The following is a 16000-nucleotide window of genomic DNA, read 5'->3' on the forward strand; positions in this document are numbered from 1 at the left end:
TTCATGTCCAAGCTCCAGGTCTGGTCTTCCTCTGGAAGGAATCCAGTTGGACTGCTTCAGCAAGAAGCCCCATGTTCAAGCCTCTCACTGCACTGAAGGAAGAGATCATCCACGGTGCTACCACAGCAGATCGTGACAGAGAAGACTTGCATTCACACCATGAGCTTGGTGTTCCACATAGAGTCCACATCTGTGATGATGAACAGGACAACAGACACATTGCTTGTTCACTGCTGAGAAGCTATCTAGGAGCAGACTCTTCAAACCTGGAGCTTACGCTACATACATCCATTTGTACCAAGTCCTGCTGGACAGAGAAGCTTGAAGACCAAGACGCTTGGGTGCTGCCTCAAGAAACAGCAGCCTGGGGAGAGCCTTTGCGGGACAGGTGAGTGAACACTTAGAAAACAAAATGGAAGACAAGGTCCTAAGAGAGGCGCTTCATGGCCACCCCAACTTCAAATTCTCCAAGGCAATGCAGACAGAGTGACCTTGGGGCCAAAGTACTCTTATTCAACTCCCTACTGCTAACCAAGACATTGCCAATCTGGGGAGACGGGATGTCATGAATCAGGCACCAAGGAAGGGCTGGCTCAGGTTAGGATGTTTCTTTGGATCTCTGATGGACTGAGATGCCTTTGGAAGATGCCCAGGCAAGCCATGGGTTAGGACTCGAGCACACCGAGATTGCCCATGTTCTCCAGGAAAAGCAAACAGCAAACTACACTATAAAAATTAAATGACCAAAAGAACATATGTGGGATTTCTCTTCACCTGATCAAGCTGGGCCCATCCTGGGATTCCAAGAAGTGTGGTGGGCAATGCCTACCTGAAGAGACACACACTGGCCTGTTAGCACTCCCTCCCTACAGTGCAAACTACTGAAGGTCTCTGGGTTCCATTGTAGAGAACAAGAGAAAGTATCAAGTCTTTAGGGACAGGAAGACTAGGCTCGTAACTGGGTCACACAAAACAGCATGAAGAGATGACCATGTTGTGGTGTACATTCAGATAACCCTGCTCTTTGCTGAAACCCATTTTCTTAGTGAAGTAGATCACATTCCTCCAGCAAAGCCCTTGCTCAATGGAGATAGGACGCTAAGCACCTATGCTGAGCTGACCACAGACCCTAATGAACTGAGCATAAACTGCCACCCCAGCTACTATCACACCTGAGCATTCCTGCCAATGCCGGGAAGCCTATCGACGTTCAATTGTTACTCCCAACCAGTGGATTTACAACCACATTCCACACCCTCACACAACATGTTCTTGCTCACGGTTTTCCAGACGTGGCCCAAATGGAAATAATTCTGCATCAGAGAATGCGCCTTGGTAGAAATAGCAACCATGCCAATGGCATCATAACTGCCAGAGCAAAGGGTTCTTACCCCGTCCTCCTTTGCGCAAACTGGCCGGGCTACTCAGCTGGGGGTCAGGCGGGCTAAAGGGAGGATAGCGTGTGGATGTTTTCACTGGAAAAGAAACAGGGCAAAGGTGATTGTTACTCCCCACTGTTGTGGAATTACTCTTTACACTGTAAAATATGTCTCTGCCTATGGCACCTTCTGAATGGCTTAATAAAGAGCGAAATGGCCAGTAGCTAAGCGGGAGAGGGTAGGCAGGACTTCCAGGCAGAGGGAGAAGCTGTGAGGAGGAAACTAGGTGCATGGTTTCACCACCAGACTCGGAGCTAGTTGGATGTGCCGTACTAAGAAGAGGTAACTGAATCACGTGGCAGAATGAGTAGATTAAGCTATAAGAGCTAGTTTGGGAAAAGCCTGAGGAAAGGCCAAGCTTTCATAATTAATAGTAAGTCTCTGGGTCATTATTTGCAGCCTGGTGGTACAAAGATTGTCCGACAAGAAAGCCTAAATCTCACTTTGTGGTACCTAGTGGCACCCAGCTGGTTTTCCTTCTTTCTTACCATATGGAGTTTCTGGAGACACAGGGAACGCTGGGGTCAGACACACAGAATCCTTGCTGTTGGAAATCCTGCCGTCGATCATATCGAGGCCAGGGGGATAGGCAGTGATCATCGTCTGAAACCAGCACAGAGGGAGACGAGAAAAATGAGACTCCCACACAAAGGCCCTTTCCACAGAGATACAGGTCCTCAAGATGATCTGCTGACTGAGCCCACATCTGAAAGGGGGATAAGGGGGAAGAAACCGGTCTCCTGCTAGTACTCGCTACCACCCAAGCTGGAGCACAGAGAGGAGGGGCTTATGGGCCATCATCTTAAGACAGAGCTTGAGAGCTGGGGGCAAAGGTGATGGAGGCTTGGTGCAAGGGAAGAAGGCACCGCACCACTGAGCACGAAAGAGCACCAAGGAATCCTTAGCTACATCACTGGCAACGCACAGGAATGCACTCTAGGAGAAACACTCAGATACCAAGAGTGCGTGTTTGTGAGAGTTACGGCAAAGGCCCCAATTTCTCAACTTGAGAATCAGATGTATAATTAGGGTTAACTATTTGGGGGAGGGGGTTGGCCCGTTTTACTCCAGTTCTGACAAGAAGCCTTAGCTACCTGTCCCAGGCAGGAGACGCTTGTCTATAGACCTCCTCGGGGTCATCATTTGCCATGGAGAACTACGAGCCCTGTGTGCAGGCTAGAAGTCTGCATTTGTCACTGGCCATGCTATCTATCTGAAGGGTCCTGCTAGGGCCAGGGTCCTGCTCGCGGCCAGGGTCATGCTCCCTAACCCTCACAACCCACCTTCATGCTTTGCATCCCACACCCATTCTACATATCAGAGCACTGAGGTTTCAACGGCCCATGCAAGGCACCCGCTGTATAGCCATCTCTAGGGAGTGTGCAGACCCCACACAGCCCTTCTGACCTGCGCTTCCAATCAGAACCCCTGCCTGCCACTGAAGAACCATGTCTAAGGGACAAGGAAGACCGTCAAGGACAGAGAGGTTACAGTGCCTGGTGGTTTTATACAAGGACCTGGCATAACCACTGCCCTAAGCCCAAGGACAGGAAAGTGGGGTTGAGTGGAGATGGGGACAGGGCCAAAACATACCTCTTTGATGTCTGCAGGAGAGGAAAATGGTCCCAGACTTGGGGCTGGGTCCACACCAGCCTTTCCCCATCCACACTTAGAGAAGGACACCTGGGTCACAGCATCATTGTCATATTGCCCGAGACTCAGCTTCCGGAGCCGTCCCCCGATGGACTCATCACCTGTGGAGCCAGTGAGCAGGAAAACAATTGGCTCTTCTGATTACGATCCCCACAGCACAGTGCAGAGACCATTGATTAAACCCATCTTAAACCATTCGTGGATAATCACTAGTCAGCCATTCCAGACAGACACAAGGACTGCTATGGGCAGACACAACACAGGGGCACTCTAGGATGCCCAGAGACGAACCATGGAACTCCATCCAGACAAGGTCCAGGAGTACAGGCAAGGCCAGGGACTAGGACTCAGCCCACAGTGCTGGAACAGGAGACTAGCTAAACTTGACTTCAGCCCCCAGGCTTGGTGTGAACACCGAGTAGACTATGCCCCTACAACGACCCAGGCATGTGGTTTACCAGGACAAACTGAACCTTCACATGGAGGGGAAAACCCCAAACCAAATACTAAGAATGGACATTTAATAGCCCAATGCTACTTTTGGCCAGAAGTTCCACAGGCTTTTACTTTTGACCCAGATGCCAATGGTCCCAGCATTTAGCCAAAGCTGATATTCATCTCGTTAGGGAGAAAAGTATATCTGGGCTAGAGTCTATCTTAGAATTTCTCTCAGGGAATTCTTAAAATTGGGCAGTGGGGGACATCTGCAGCAGCGTACTGAAGTGATAACGTCTCAAGTCACAATGTAGCCTTTGCATCACAAATCAGGCTTTGCTGGCAGACTAGGCATCAGCTAAAAACAGAGAACCCCTAAGTATGACGGTGCATGCTTGTGATTCCATGAGTCAGAGACGCTGTTCGAGGTGAGCCTGGAATAGGTGCCAAGACCCTGTCTCAAAATGGTAAATAAAGAGGGGCCAGGGAGGTGGCTCAGTTGACAAAGAGCTTGCTTCATAGGGAAGGGGCTTTACACAAGGCTGCCAAAATTCAGCCTCAGGGACACAGGTGGCCCTCCTGTCTCTTAAAATGTGTGTGGTCCTGGGACTGGGAAGTCTGAAACAGCGGGCCGAACAAGCCCCTTAAGAGAGCCTTGTAACACGGCAGTAGCCCCAGTAAGAGTCAAGGTGCCCTGCACCTGCCCCAGCCATGGTGACCAAGCTGGGCAGGGGCTCTCACGTAAAAAAGTCCATAATCCTGTCAAAACAGCGGTGAGCAGCAGCAGGCTGTCACGGCTGGGAGTTTGCTCTACACCGCACAGAAAATCAGTAAACAGTCATATATCAATGTCACAGTGGCAGCGGCAAATGCTTTAGGGTCCAAAGAAAGAAGAAATGGTACGAAAATATTCAAAAGCCAATCTCTGGGAGGTGGAATTCCATGCAAATGCCTCCGTCTTCTTTACAATTTCAAACCCTATTTTTTGTAATTTTATTTTTTTAAATTATTGAATAATTACATCATTTTCCCATTTCCCTTTCTTCCCTCCAACCCCTCCCATATACTGTATGCCTTTCTCTCTTTCAAATTCCTGGTATTTTTCTTTAATTGCTGCCACACACACACACACACACACACACACACACACACACGAGAGAGAGGAGCGAGAGAGAGATGTGTACATACATATATTCTTAAATAAATAAAAACAACCTGCTAAATCTGTGTGATGTCACTTGAATTTATATATTCTCAGAGCTGACCACTGTTGTTAGATGAGTTAGTATGCCCTTCCTGGAGACTTTCTCCTGCTCTCGGCAATCCTCAGCTGCCTCAGGAGGCCTCCCGAGCTCTCCCCCGTCCACATTAACACATCTATTGATGTCATGTTTAGGGTCATGTTTAGGCAGCCATGCTGGTAAGGTTTCACGGGGGTAGCTTCTCTGACATTTCTAGGAAACACCAAGCATCTCACAGCCAAGTTCCTGTTCCTCTGATTCTCTCTTCTAAAATTCTCACTAATAACGTTTTTGTTTTCTCAAATTAAGAAAGACAAGACTTGGATTCCCTTTGGGAGAAACAAACCTGATTCCTTTTTCTCTCCTCTGCAGTTCTCTGCACGGATGGCCTCTGCTGGTTCTCTACCTTTCAGGGCTCTGCTGGCTCTGTACTCTGCACAGAGCACAGACTGCCTCTGCTGGTTCTCTACCCTTCACGCTCTACATGGATGGCTGCTGGCTCTCTAGTCTGCACTACTTGCTGGCCTAAGTTGGTTCTCTCTGAGCCTCTGGTCTTACATTGCACCCTCTTCTGTTTATCTTCAGAAACTCTGGGGTTGGGCCAGTAAACATTTCCAGCCGAGCAGTGGTGATGCACGCCTTCAATACCAGCACTTGCGAGGCAGAGGCGGGGGATCTCTGAGTTCAAGGCCAGCCTGGTCTACTAGAGCTAGTTCCAGGACAGGCTCCAAAGCTACAGAGAAACCCTGCCTCAAAAAATCAAATCAATCAATCGATAAACAAACAAGCATTTCCTCCTCCCTGAGGAACACACTTCAGGAACCCAAGTGGATGTGACCTTTCCCACCATTCTAAGGCAAAGTACCCCACAGGCTGCACTTCTTTAATTATCCAGAGACAGTAGGTAGACCTAACAGCTCCAAGGCAGGACCGGTTCTTCCTATTTTTCAGGCAAGACAATGCCAAAGTTAGGTTCCACAACAGACCCAAGACAGCTCAGCCGAACAGAGAGAGAGCAAAGCTTAAGTCGAGGCCTGAAGCTGCATCTAGAGAAGGAACACCCCATCAACCGTCTCCAGTATGCACCAATAGCATCTACGACAGAGACCCTTTTGGCAGCTGCTCCTCCTCAGCACTGGGAGGTGAAAGAGAGAGAGGGAATCCCCAAGGATGGCAGCACCAAGCTTGAGAACTGAATTAAGCCCAAGAACTGAGTTGTCCACGAAACATCCACAAGGGATGGGCGTGGTCTCTGCCACACCCATTATCTTTCAGTTCTTCACACTCAGCTGTCATGCCCAGGCTCAAGTGGCATGTTCACATTCACTGCCACAGACACGGCACTCGCTCTCACATGTTTTGATTCTTACTTTACAGTGTACACATGCGGGCACACGCCACACGCTTAGTTTCTCATCCGCACACACTCTGACACTGAGTCACACATTCTCTCCCCATACTCACACATGGCCGTTCAGACACACACCACATGTGCTCTGTCTTACACCTCACACTCATGCAGCTCACACTCCTGCATCTGGTCCCTCCCACAGCCCTCCACACTCATACATTCACACACTGACCCTCCACGCTGACACAGCCTCTGCCTGCACATCCGTGACAGATGAGGCTCAAGTTTTGTGCTCTCAATACTGGTATGTGTAGGGGGGTACTTCAGCACACTCACCCCACTTCTGCGGGTCCACACTCCTGGGTACTACAAGACTTCCCATTTGAAGGCTGCTATCAGCAAGGAGGGTGCTGGGCATTCCTAGAAATGGACAGCTTCTAAAATGAAGAACCCCCAGCATCTGCACTTCAGGGGTGTGGAAACAGGTGTGGTCCAAGGCTCCCCTTCTTGCAGAAAGCAGTCCGTGCCTATCAAACCCCTTGTGTTGACACCCCCTCCTGATGGTCTGCAATGACCCTATGACAATGAGCAAGCCAAGGTCCTAAGCCTCACACACAGAAGCGCCTCAGAAGAAAGGTGGGGCCAGGGACTGCCCAGAGAAAAACGCAGGCACAGGAGCTTCACCCGGACTCCTCACTACTTTAGGGCCTCTAGAGCCAATGTTCCTAGGTAGAAAAGACACAGGAGCAACCAGACATTTTTCCCCCACACGCTCTGGTGATCTAGAGGCCCGGCAGGAGGTTGGCGGCTGCAGGGACATCTCTCTAGGTATTTCACCTAGCATCTCTGGTGGGTGCCAAGCAGGTCACCTCTCTTCAGAAGGACTGAAACAGTAAGCACCGTATCTCGGCACCATCACCTCCCTTGGGCTTGGCTTCATTACTGAAGATAGATGTGGAGACAGCCACTACCCAGTCACGTCAGACCTCAGCTCTGATGTCCATCCCACTGATGCTCCTGAGGACTGGCTGTCTCCAAATGGGGAAACAATTGGGGGGGGGCAGGAGATGGAGGATGGAGCACAGATGAGGGACAAATGACCTGGTCAGCAGTCTATGCCAAAAGCTGGCCTCCCTTTAAGAGCCCATGGTGGTTTGTCAAGCATATGCTCTCAGCCCTCCCTCCCTCCCTTCCCTGGGAACAGAGCCATACAGTAAGGAAGCCACGCGGCTTGCTTGCTTGTTTCTCTTTCCACTCGAGGCTCAACTTGTGAGCATCTGCTGGGGAGTAAACCGTTTCTGTTCACTGGGTTACACTCTCTGGACTACCACGAAAGCACCTGCATGCACGGCCACTTCTATGCACCACCCTTTGTCACCCCCCACTCAGGGTCTGCCAGCTCCTAACAAAGCAACTGTGGTTCACGATCCTTTTAGGGGTGGTCAAACAACCCTTTCACAGGGGTCACCAAGACTATAGGAAAACACAGGTATTTACGGTACGATTCATAACAGTAGCAAAATTACAGTTACGAAGTAGCAACGAAATAATTTTATGGCTGGGGGTCGTCACCACAAAATGAGGAGCTGTATTAAAGGGTCTCAGCGTTAGGAAGGCTGAGAACCACTGTCCTAGCAGGACCCTAGGCACTGGGGGAGGAGCTGCATCAGAGCCTCCTGTTTCCCTCTACAGTTGGGGTTTCACATCTGCAGAAGCAGAAAGAGCAGATTTCCTTGGCTTATATTATATGGACTGAAAACTGACTTCGGAGCTCCAGCGCAAAGCTGACTGGATGACCTTGGGCAATTGAATAGTAAAATACTTAATGAGTCAATGAGGAAACAGTAAATCTACTCTTTGAACGGAGCTGTAAAATTCTTGTCATACAAGTGGGCACAACAATATTTGCTCTTCATTTTCCTGTAAGAAGTCAAAACCAGGGGGGGAAAGCAAAGGATAGGTAGGAGCAGGGACTGCTGGTGGATGCTAACGAAGAAGAGAAACTTTGCTGGCTTGTGGGAGTCTCCTCAAGATCTAGGCAGTCTGACACTCATACCAACCCTTCTAGGTTCTAAGAGCCAAGGGAAAACAGGGACAAAATCAGGCATCAGGGAATAGTTGCAAGCAAAGGGCCCCTACCATAGCTGTGCAGACCCAACGGCACCTACTGAGACCCACTTGGCTCCCTTCCCACCTGCACCTGCTGGGACCCACTTAGCTCTCTTCCCACCTGTGCCTGCTGGGGCTCAGTTGTTGTGGGGAGTCACACTTGCTTCCAGCGTGTTCCCTGGCAGTAAAAAGGAAACCTGAACTGGACCCTGGTGCTTACAAAAGCTCAGAGAGCTCGGAACACAGAGGCCACTCCAGGCCTAAGTAAGCATAGATCATACAGGAGGCAGCTCTGCCTATGAGCCTTGTTCCAGGAACCCTCTGTGCAGCTGGGCTCCCCATGGAGGAAGGGACAGACGGCAATCATGTGGTGACATGCTTTGCTGTGGCAGCATGACTGGACACCTGACCCCACCATCAACAAGGCCAGTTCCTCGAGCATTCAGCTGTCCTCACATGGGCCGTCCTTCCACCTGGCCCTATGAACCAACGTGACCTCAGGCTATAGCTTAAGACATGAGTTCCTGTGTGCTCTTCATTGCTCCTCCCAATGCCAATGTCTTGCTATGTGAGGACGCCTTCTGAGTACTGCCAGGACCACCACAGATCATGTCGAGCATAACAGAAGCTGAGACTACCATAGGTCTCTGGAGGGCACTGAACCTCAGAGTGTGAAAAGCTGATCTTAAATCACTGAGTGCATGCGTGAGGACAGAGCCCTGTAGCGTTCCAAGTCTAGGCAGTGTGGCAACGGGGCAAAGACAGCCAAGCTAGGGGGCACATCACCAAAGCCATCATGATAGTAGAGAGATCAGGACAGGGAACTCCCTCAAGCATCTTTATCTGTAGACACTGAAGGCCTCGTGGACAGGAGAACATCACCCACAGAGACCACAAGAATTGTGTCCGGGCCCAGATTGTCAGGTTAACATGTTAACATGAAGGACCGAGGCCATGACAGTCCAGGATAGAAAATATCACAACTGGGAATCCCAGGTCCATGAAGTCTGAGACAGATAATATCACGACTGGAAATTCCTGAGTATGTGTTTGGGGATGGGGGAGGGGAAAGAAAAGGTTTAGACCACTCAACTGGAAACTTAATTTTTAGAAGAAATTCCCCATAATGCTCCTTGGCAGTTCTGCACTTGTTCAAATGCACCAAACTCCCAATTGTGAGAGTACAAAGCCCTTCCTCACTGGTCTCACGCAACTGTGTCCTCCAATGCTGCTATGGGCCATGTGGATACTTCTTAGTGTCACCTGGTCTATCTAAAAAGCGGGAGAGGGATGCCAAGCAGGAGACAATGTGACACCCACATTGGCTTTTTAGGGTAGAGTCTTCTCGGTGAGGCACATGGCCCACTCTGTTGCTAAAATAAAGTCCTAGTGGGAGGCAGCTTATGGGGCAAAGCAGGACCACAAGCTGTTCTCCACATGCTGCACAGCAAGGTCCCAAACTCTGGCCCCACTGGAATCAACCTGGGAGAACATCCTAGCTGCAAAGAGCCATGGGACAAGCCACAGCTGAAAGCATGTGGTTCTCCAGCAGTGTGTCCCTAAGATCCTTCCATGTACGCTTCACGCTTCCTCTTTGACATCTATCCCTTCCCTTAGAGTCAGGAGATGACTGTTAAGCTTTCAACTTGTAGGCACAGCAGGTCTAAACCCCGCAAGTCAGTAACTGAACATAAAGTACTTCAGACACTCAGGCCTCCCTTTGCAGACAGAAGCACACGTGGGCATCATTGGTACCTGTGTTCAGAAAGCCCACAGGTGGCCACAGAGTGCAGTGCAAAGAATGGATTGAATCTAAGTCTTAGCAGGAAATCCGAAATTGGGTGACACCAGGTGATGGTGGGCTCAGGCTCTTACCAGCACTCTGCACAGGCATGCAGTGAAATGTATCTAAAAGGCGTAAGTCAGAAGGCACCGAGCATCTGACAAATACACGGGAGCGAACATATCTAATACAAAGAAAAGGGAACAGGTCCCAGAGCACGATCCCTTTTACAAACGTGATCTTTATTTTCTACCTGGGACCCTGGAAAGAGAAGCGCGCCCATCCGTGATTAATTCGTCTTTACAGGATCATGTAAGAACAGAGCAAGCCTGGCACCACCGTGGCATGCGGGTGGTTTTGGAAACTCCCTCGCATTTCTGGGAATGAAAACAAATTGAGCAAAGGCTGTTCTGTGCTGAGGCAGGGGACCACCTGATGTCAGCTCACTCGGGTAAACAGGCATAACCTCGGTGGAGAGAGAATGGACCAAGGCGGGAATTTCCCACAAAGAAAATGAGTAGGAGGACACTGGTAGCCCCAGTGCTGAGTGACAATCAGGAGGAGGTCAGGAAAAGCCCGCTGGGTATACACAGGGTCATCTCCTCTTCCCCCTCTCTGTTCCGAGCCTGGTCCTAACTGGAAAAACGACTTCTGTGTGCAAAGTTATGAGGAAGGGAATGGGATTGAAGACGCGTCCCCTGGGAATCCTGCAAGTGCTTGAGTACGTGAAGGCATAACTGAAAGGGAGAGAACACGTCCCCAAACCCGGTGAAGAACGTCTTTTCTGTGAAACAAACACCAAGCACAATGCTGAATGAACTCTGACTATATAAAGAGCTCCAAGCTCCAAAGAGGATTCTGGTCACGTCACCCTCCACTCACACTGAGAGAGTCCACTCCCCAGGACGGTTTCGGGACCCAGTTTTGATTCCTTTGTTTTAAGCTTAAGTAACTTTCTCTACTACATCTACAGAGGGCAAGACACTCAGGCACGGCCCGTGTCATGACACAAAGCCGTGTGGCAGAAGCAGAAATGACAGCACACCACTGGCATCACCAAGCTTGGGAACTGTCAGAGCCTGTTCCTTCTGACGGAGAGAAAGGATCTGACCTCCACCACGTGGAAGACAAGACCACAAAGGGCAGTTCTCCCCGATGGTGGACTTCCCAAAACCTGGGTCCATTAGGAGATGACAACAGACCAAATGTTTCTACTATCCTGAGAGCTCGAAGCTTCAGAAGGTGACCCTGTCCACTGACAGGCTGGCCAGTCTCCAAAGAGACTTTCAAACATCTGAGTGGCACTTTCCTGGCAAACTCAGCAAGAACTGCCCCGGGACCCAGCAAATCCACATCTAGTGATAAGCAAACAGGTATTCAAACAGGTTTGTGTGCACCCACACATAACAGCAATATTCCCAACAGTTAGAATGCTGACGGAATCCTCGTGTCTGCTGACAGGGGAACAGATGAACTATGGAGTAGCATCTAGCCATAAACAGTCTCCATTAGTCACAGACCTTTGAAAATAATGTTCCCTGTAAAAGAGAATCCAGTCACACAGCATACAACTGCATTCCTATAAAAAGAACAGCTAGCAGCTGATCTCTAGGGAGACCGGAAGTAGGTTAGTGTGCTGCGGGCTGAGGCGGGAAGTGAGTGCTAAGGGGTAAAAGTCTTCTCTTGGGAAATTGGGAAGAGTTCAGAAAACACACAGTGGTGGTGGCTGTACATCAGTGTAGTACTGCTAGAAGCACTGAGACCCGATAGCTCCCCACCCCCTGCAGGTACAAATCCCAAGGCCTCCCCTAGGTCAAGTCAAGCAATGCTGTACCACTGAGTTACATCCCCAGTGAGGAACTCTCTCCCATCTGAACCTCTTCTGCAGAGCTAGAAGGAAACACAATCTATGGATAGCATATTCATGCACCTAGCCCCAACCCAGGATCCCTGGGCCCACAGTGTCCCCTGTCAGATCCACCTTCGCCATTGATGGGACAGCTGTTCATATATACAAGCCCCAAGCAGCCCAAGAGCCCATGGCTCGCCCTCTGGGCTCCTTGAACACAAGACTGAAGCTGTGGTGGGGCCCACCCTGCCCGACACCTCTGCTGGTGCTGGTTGTTTAGCACTGAGCTTCCCCCAACATTTCACACCCTTTGGGGACATCTACCTGGCCAGCAGCCCTGCACCAGCCAAGCCTGGCTATGAGGGTCTCATGAAGCACTCCCTAGATTCCTTGACTTGCTCGTGGTGATGGGGACTGAAATGTGTTAGCAAAGGCAAACTGTACACGGGTCTCCCCTTCCACAAGTCTCTAGTCCCTGCCATCGAAGCACCCAAGGGCTGCATTCTGAAGCCTCACACACTCCTCCCACAGCACAGGAATTCCAAAAACACAGGCAGGAAGGTCAGGATGCTATCGGCAAGAAGTGCCTGCCAGGTTCCTGCTACTGGGGCACCGAGCCTAATGTAACAAGAATCAAAGATTTTAACAGCGTGAAGCAAGAAGTCCCCAAGGTATGGAATAAGCAGCCAGCGTTTTGTCATGCATAGAAGGACAGGCTTCATAGTTTGGCCCCCTTCTCTGGTTACTCAGGTAACTGGGTCATTCCATTGTGATCCCAGAAGGCAGCCCACCTGCAGGCTGAATTGGAGTAGGGGAGAAGAACAGAGGATGGAGGTCTGTCAATGAAACAACTTGGGCTCTCAAACAAGGTCCATTCAAAGTTTATCGCACTAGAGTGAGGGAGCAGTCTTACTGACCGGTGGGCACTCTGAGGCAGCAAAATCCCACAATTGAACTGCCTGCCCTCACCTTGCATTTAAGACATGATCCGGAAAGTGAAGGATTTTACTGACTTGAGGTCCCGGCATCCTACAGTGGACCTGCATCTACAGCCAGAATTGAGAGCTCAGGAGAAGTTGGCCTTGGGATCAGGAGGAAAGGTGGGTCAGGGAGGAACAGGGCATGAAGAAGATACGAGCATTCTGGGAATTTTGCAGCCCAGAATTTTCATGTGTGTACAAGATTCAGAAAGAGAGCAGTCAGGCAATCCCATGTCCACCATGGGGCCAGGATTCCTGAATAGCAATGTCCTGGGAATGACACGAAGCCTTTCTGCCTGACTAGGCCCCTCTTACTCAGCACAGTGCAGCTGACAGCCACACACAGAGGACCCTAGCTCAGCAGGTCTCACCCCTGGCTCACACCTGCCGAGAAACCAGGCCTGGACAAACAGACCCGAGAATCTTTCAAAGTGCAGGGTTTTATATCACTGCAGAACTTCTAGGGGTTCAAAACCAGCTGCCTAGCCATTTGTACTTCTCTGAATCTCTCTGCTAATTTCTGGGGATTTCTGTTTTACATCATGCAAAATTTACACTGAAATTTAAATCTTAGGATCAGGAGCTAGAGAGGGCTCAGTGGCTAAAAGCACCAGCTGCTCTTCCAGAGGACCCGTGTTGGATTCCCAGGACCCACGTGGTGAGTAACAACCTCCTATAGCTCCAGTTTCGGAGGATCTGACAGCATCTTCTGCAGGCACCAGATACACAAGCGGTGCACAGACATGCTGGCAGGCAAAATACCTATACACATAAAAAAATAAAATTAAACAAAAATTTTTAATTCAATTATTAAATTTGAGGTCGACAGAGTTTGAGCATTTTCTCTACTTAACATGGAGGAAAGACTGCCCCTTCCTCACTCAGAGGGAGTAAGTACATAAGCATTCTCTTGAAGGGATTTCGTCAAAACAAGATGTCCTGAATTGAGATCCAGGAGACAGTTGCACCACACCCAGGCTTCTTAAATGAAATACAGTACAAGACTCGGCCTTACTGCATTTGGAGCTGGGTGCTGACCTATGACAGGAAGCCTGGCTTGGAAGAAGAGGAGGCTAAAGGAAGGGTGTCACCGGCTCAGCTCTGTCCTCATGCTGAGCTTCGCGGCTGCTGCCTGGGGACAGCATCTCATGTGCAGCAGGATTCCAGACTTCAAAAACACCTTCAGAGTCTATCCCCAGTTTTGTGAGACACATATATTCTTGTGATACCACACTATGGTTCCAAAGGATTGAAAATGGCCCAGGATGCCTGTTAAACACGGATGGATTTAAAAACTGCTAATCTATTGTTTAAGTAGGAAAGTTATTCCATTTGAAAATTATATTTATCTTTATAAGAAAAGGAATTAAAGGGGATCTAAGATTAAACTAAAACTCTGGTTAGTAACATGACCCATTTCTTCAGTCATTTAAGAACGACCAAGGTGAGGGCGGAAACCACAGTGCTGCTCTTCGGTTCCTGGTCCTATACCAGCTTTGCTACAGGACGGGGAAATCCCTTCAGGACTGCAGCCAGTCAACTAGAAAACAGTCACCTGTGCCTGTGTTCTGTGTCCCCCCGACCCCCGCCAAATACACCATAAGACACCCACAAACTGTTCCAAACCTCAGGAGAGATTTTGTTCCTGGAGAAAAGCCTTTTGATTTAACCTTCCCAAGTACCGTCTTCCAAGAACATTCGTTAAAAAAAAAAAAATGTAGAGTTTTGCTTCCAGTCAAAACTTAGAACTCTGAATTTCCTGAAAGTATTCGAGTCAATGAGCTCATGCAGCTTTGGAGCTGACCTGGCCTGAGTCCTCCGTCACGGCTATTCTTTCTGTCCTGGTGCCCGGGGTTGCGGATGCTGGCTATCCCACAGCCTCGGAACTGTCCCAGGGAAGAAGCCTTCACTCCTTCCAGCCTCAGGTGACACGTACCTACCAGACACTCTAACAACCACAGTATCCTGCCTGCTGTGTGTCCAGTGATAGACCCCAGCATGGGGCAGGGAACGCCAGAGTCTGGCTTTTCTTCACATCTCCTGTCTTTATGTATGGGCACAGTGCTTCCTTTCCACAGACGACAGAGTGAAAAACCACAGCAGTCCTGTCCTTTGATGACAGCATGCCAATTAGCTGGCAGCACATGCCACCCTGATGTTAGCTAGGATCCATGCTGCTCCCAGGGATCCATGCTCCTACCTGGAGAGGGATCCAGACATTAGCCAGGGTGCAGTCTTTCAAAGAGGGCAGAGGCCATGGGTCTACACCACAGGGTCCATGTGAACCGAAGACCCCTCATCACTTACTAACCTCCACAAACAGGCGGAGATAGGCTCTTGTAGCCAGAGTCCTTGCAAGAAGATTAAACCATCTTACTAGGACCCCACACACTCAGGGGCTCCTCTCATCAGCATCACTAACACCCAAACCAAGGAGGACGCTCATGGACTCTTTGAGAAACAGAGAAAAGCACTCATGAGAGGAAGAAGGAAACGGCTGAGAGCCCCTTCCTGGCTCTGGCTTTCTTGGCTCCTAATAACAACCACGGCTCGATCTCACCTGCCACTTCCTGCAGCCGCTTCATCACCCTCGCACAGAGACCTCACTTTGGGCAGTCTCCTCCGGGGATAATCTTGTGCAGATCACAGACCAAGCCTTGTCCCTTCCATTATCTCCCAGACCCCTTCTCAGGATGCGCTGCCCGAGATCCAAAAGCGCTGACATCTCAGGATGTCATACCTGTGGCTTGTTTTTTCATCTAAAGATGAAGTGACCCCAGCAGCTATCAGACCTTCTTGACCCATGCCGACACTGGGAACATCTGATAGCAACCTGATCCAAAAGCAGGCCTCATCGCACTGATACAGCCTGCAAGAAACCCTCCCACAAACTTGGCAGAGGCCACTGTCCACTGCCACCAACCGTGACCTTCCAAAGAAGGCCCTGTCCTGGTGTCTAACACCCTGGCAGCTGGCCAACTCTCATCTGCTTCAGAGGGGGCAGCACATAGATGGTCCTCACATCCACGTTTTCTCCCTTACTAGGCCTAGGCCCACGGTCTTGGCTCTAGATCGTGGCTCTCAGGACCCAGGACCCTGGATCAACTCTGCCTGAGCTTCTCTGAGGCCATTCCACACTCTCTACTTCATGCCCCATGCG

The 16000-nt window shown here is 49.9% G+C and overlaps 1 protein-coding gene across 3 annotated transcripts in view; it reads right to left on the reverse strand.

Moving 5' to 3' along the window:
* Tns3 (tensin 3) overlaps positions 1-16000 on the reverse strand; it is a 230020-nt gene that overhangs the window by 44388 nt on the left and 169632 nt on the right. For all 3 annotated transcript variants that reach the window (XM_038325227.1, XM_038325254.1, XM_038325246.1), the window contains 3 exons: positions 3033-3193; positions 1928-2042; positions 1392-1475 (listed from right to left, as the gene is read on the reverse strand). In XM_038325227.1, coding sequence (XP_038181155.1) covers positions 1392-1475; positions 1928-2042; positions 3033-3193 — 360 coding nt within the window. The remainder of the gene's footprint in view (positions 1-1391; positions 1476-1927; positions 2043-3032; positions 3194-16000) is intronic.

The sequence above is a fragment of the Arvicola amphibius genome, chromosome 1, assembly GCF_903992535.2.
Source record: "Arvicola amphibius chromosome 1, mArvAmp1.2, whole genome shotgun sequence".
NCBI lineage: Eukaryota > Metazoa > Chordata > Mammalia > Rodentia > Cricetidae > Arvicola > Arvicola amphibius.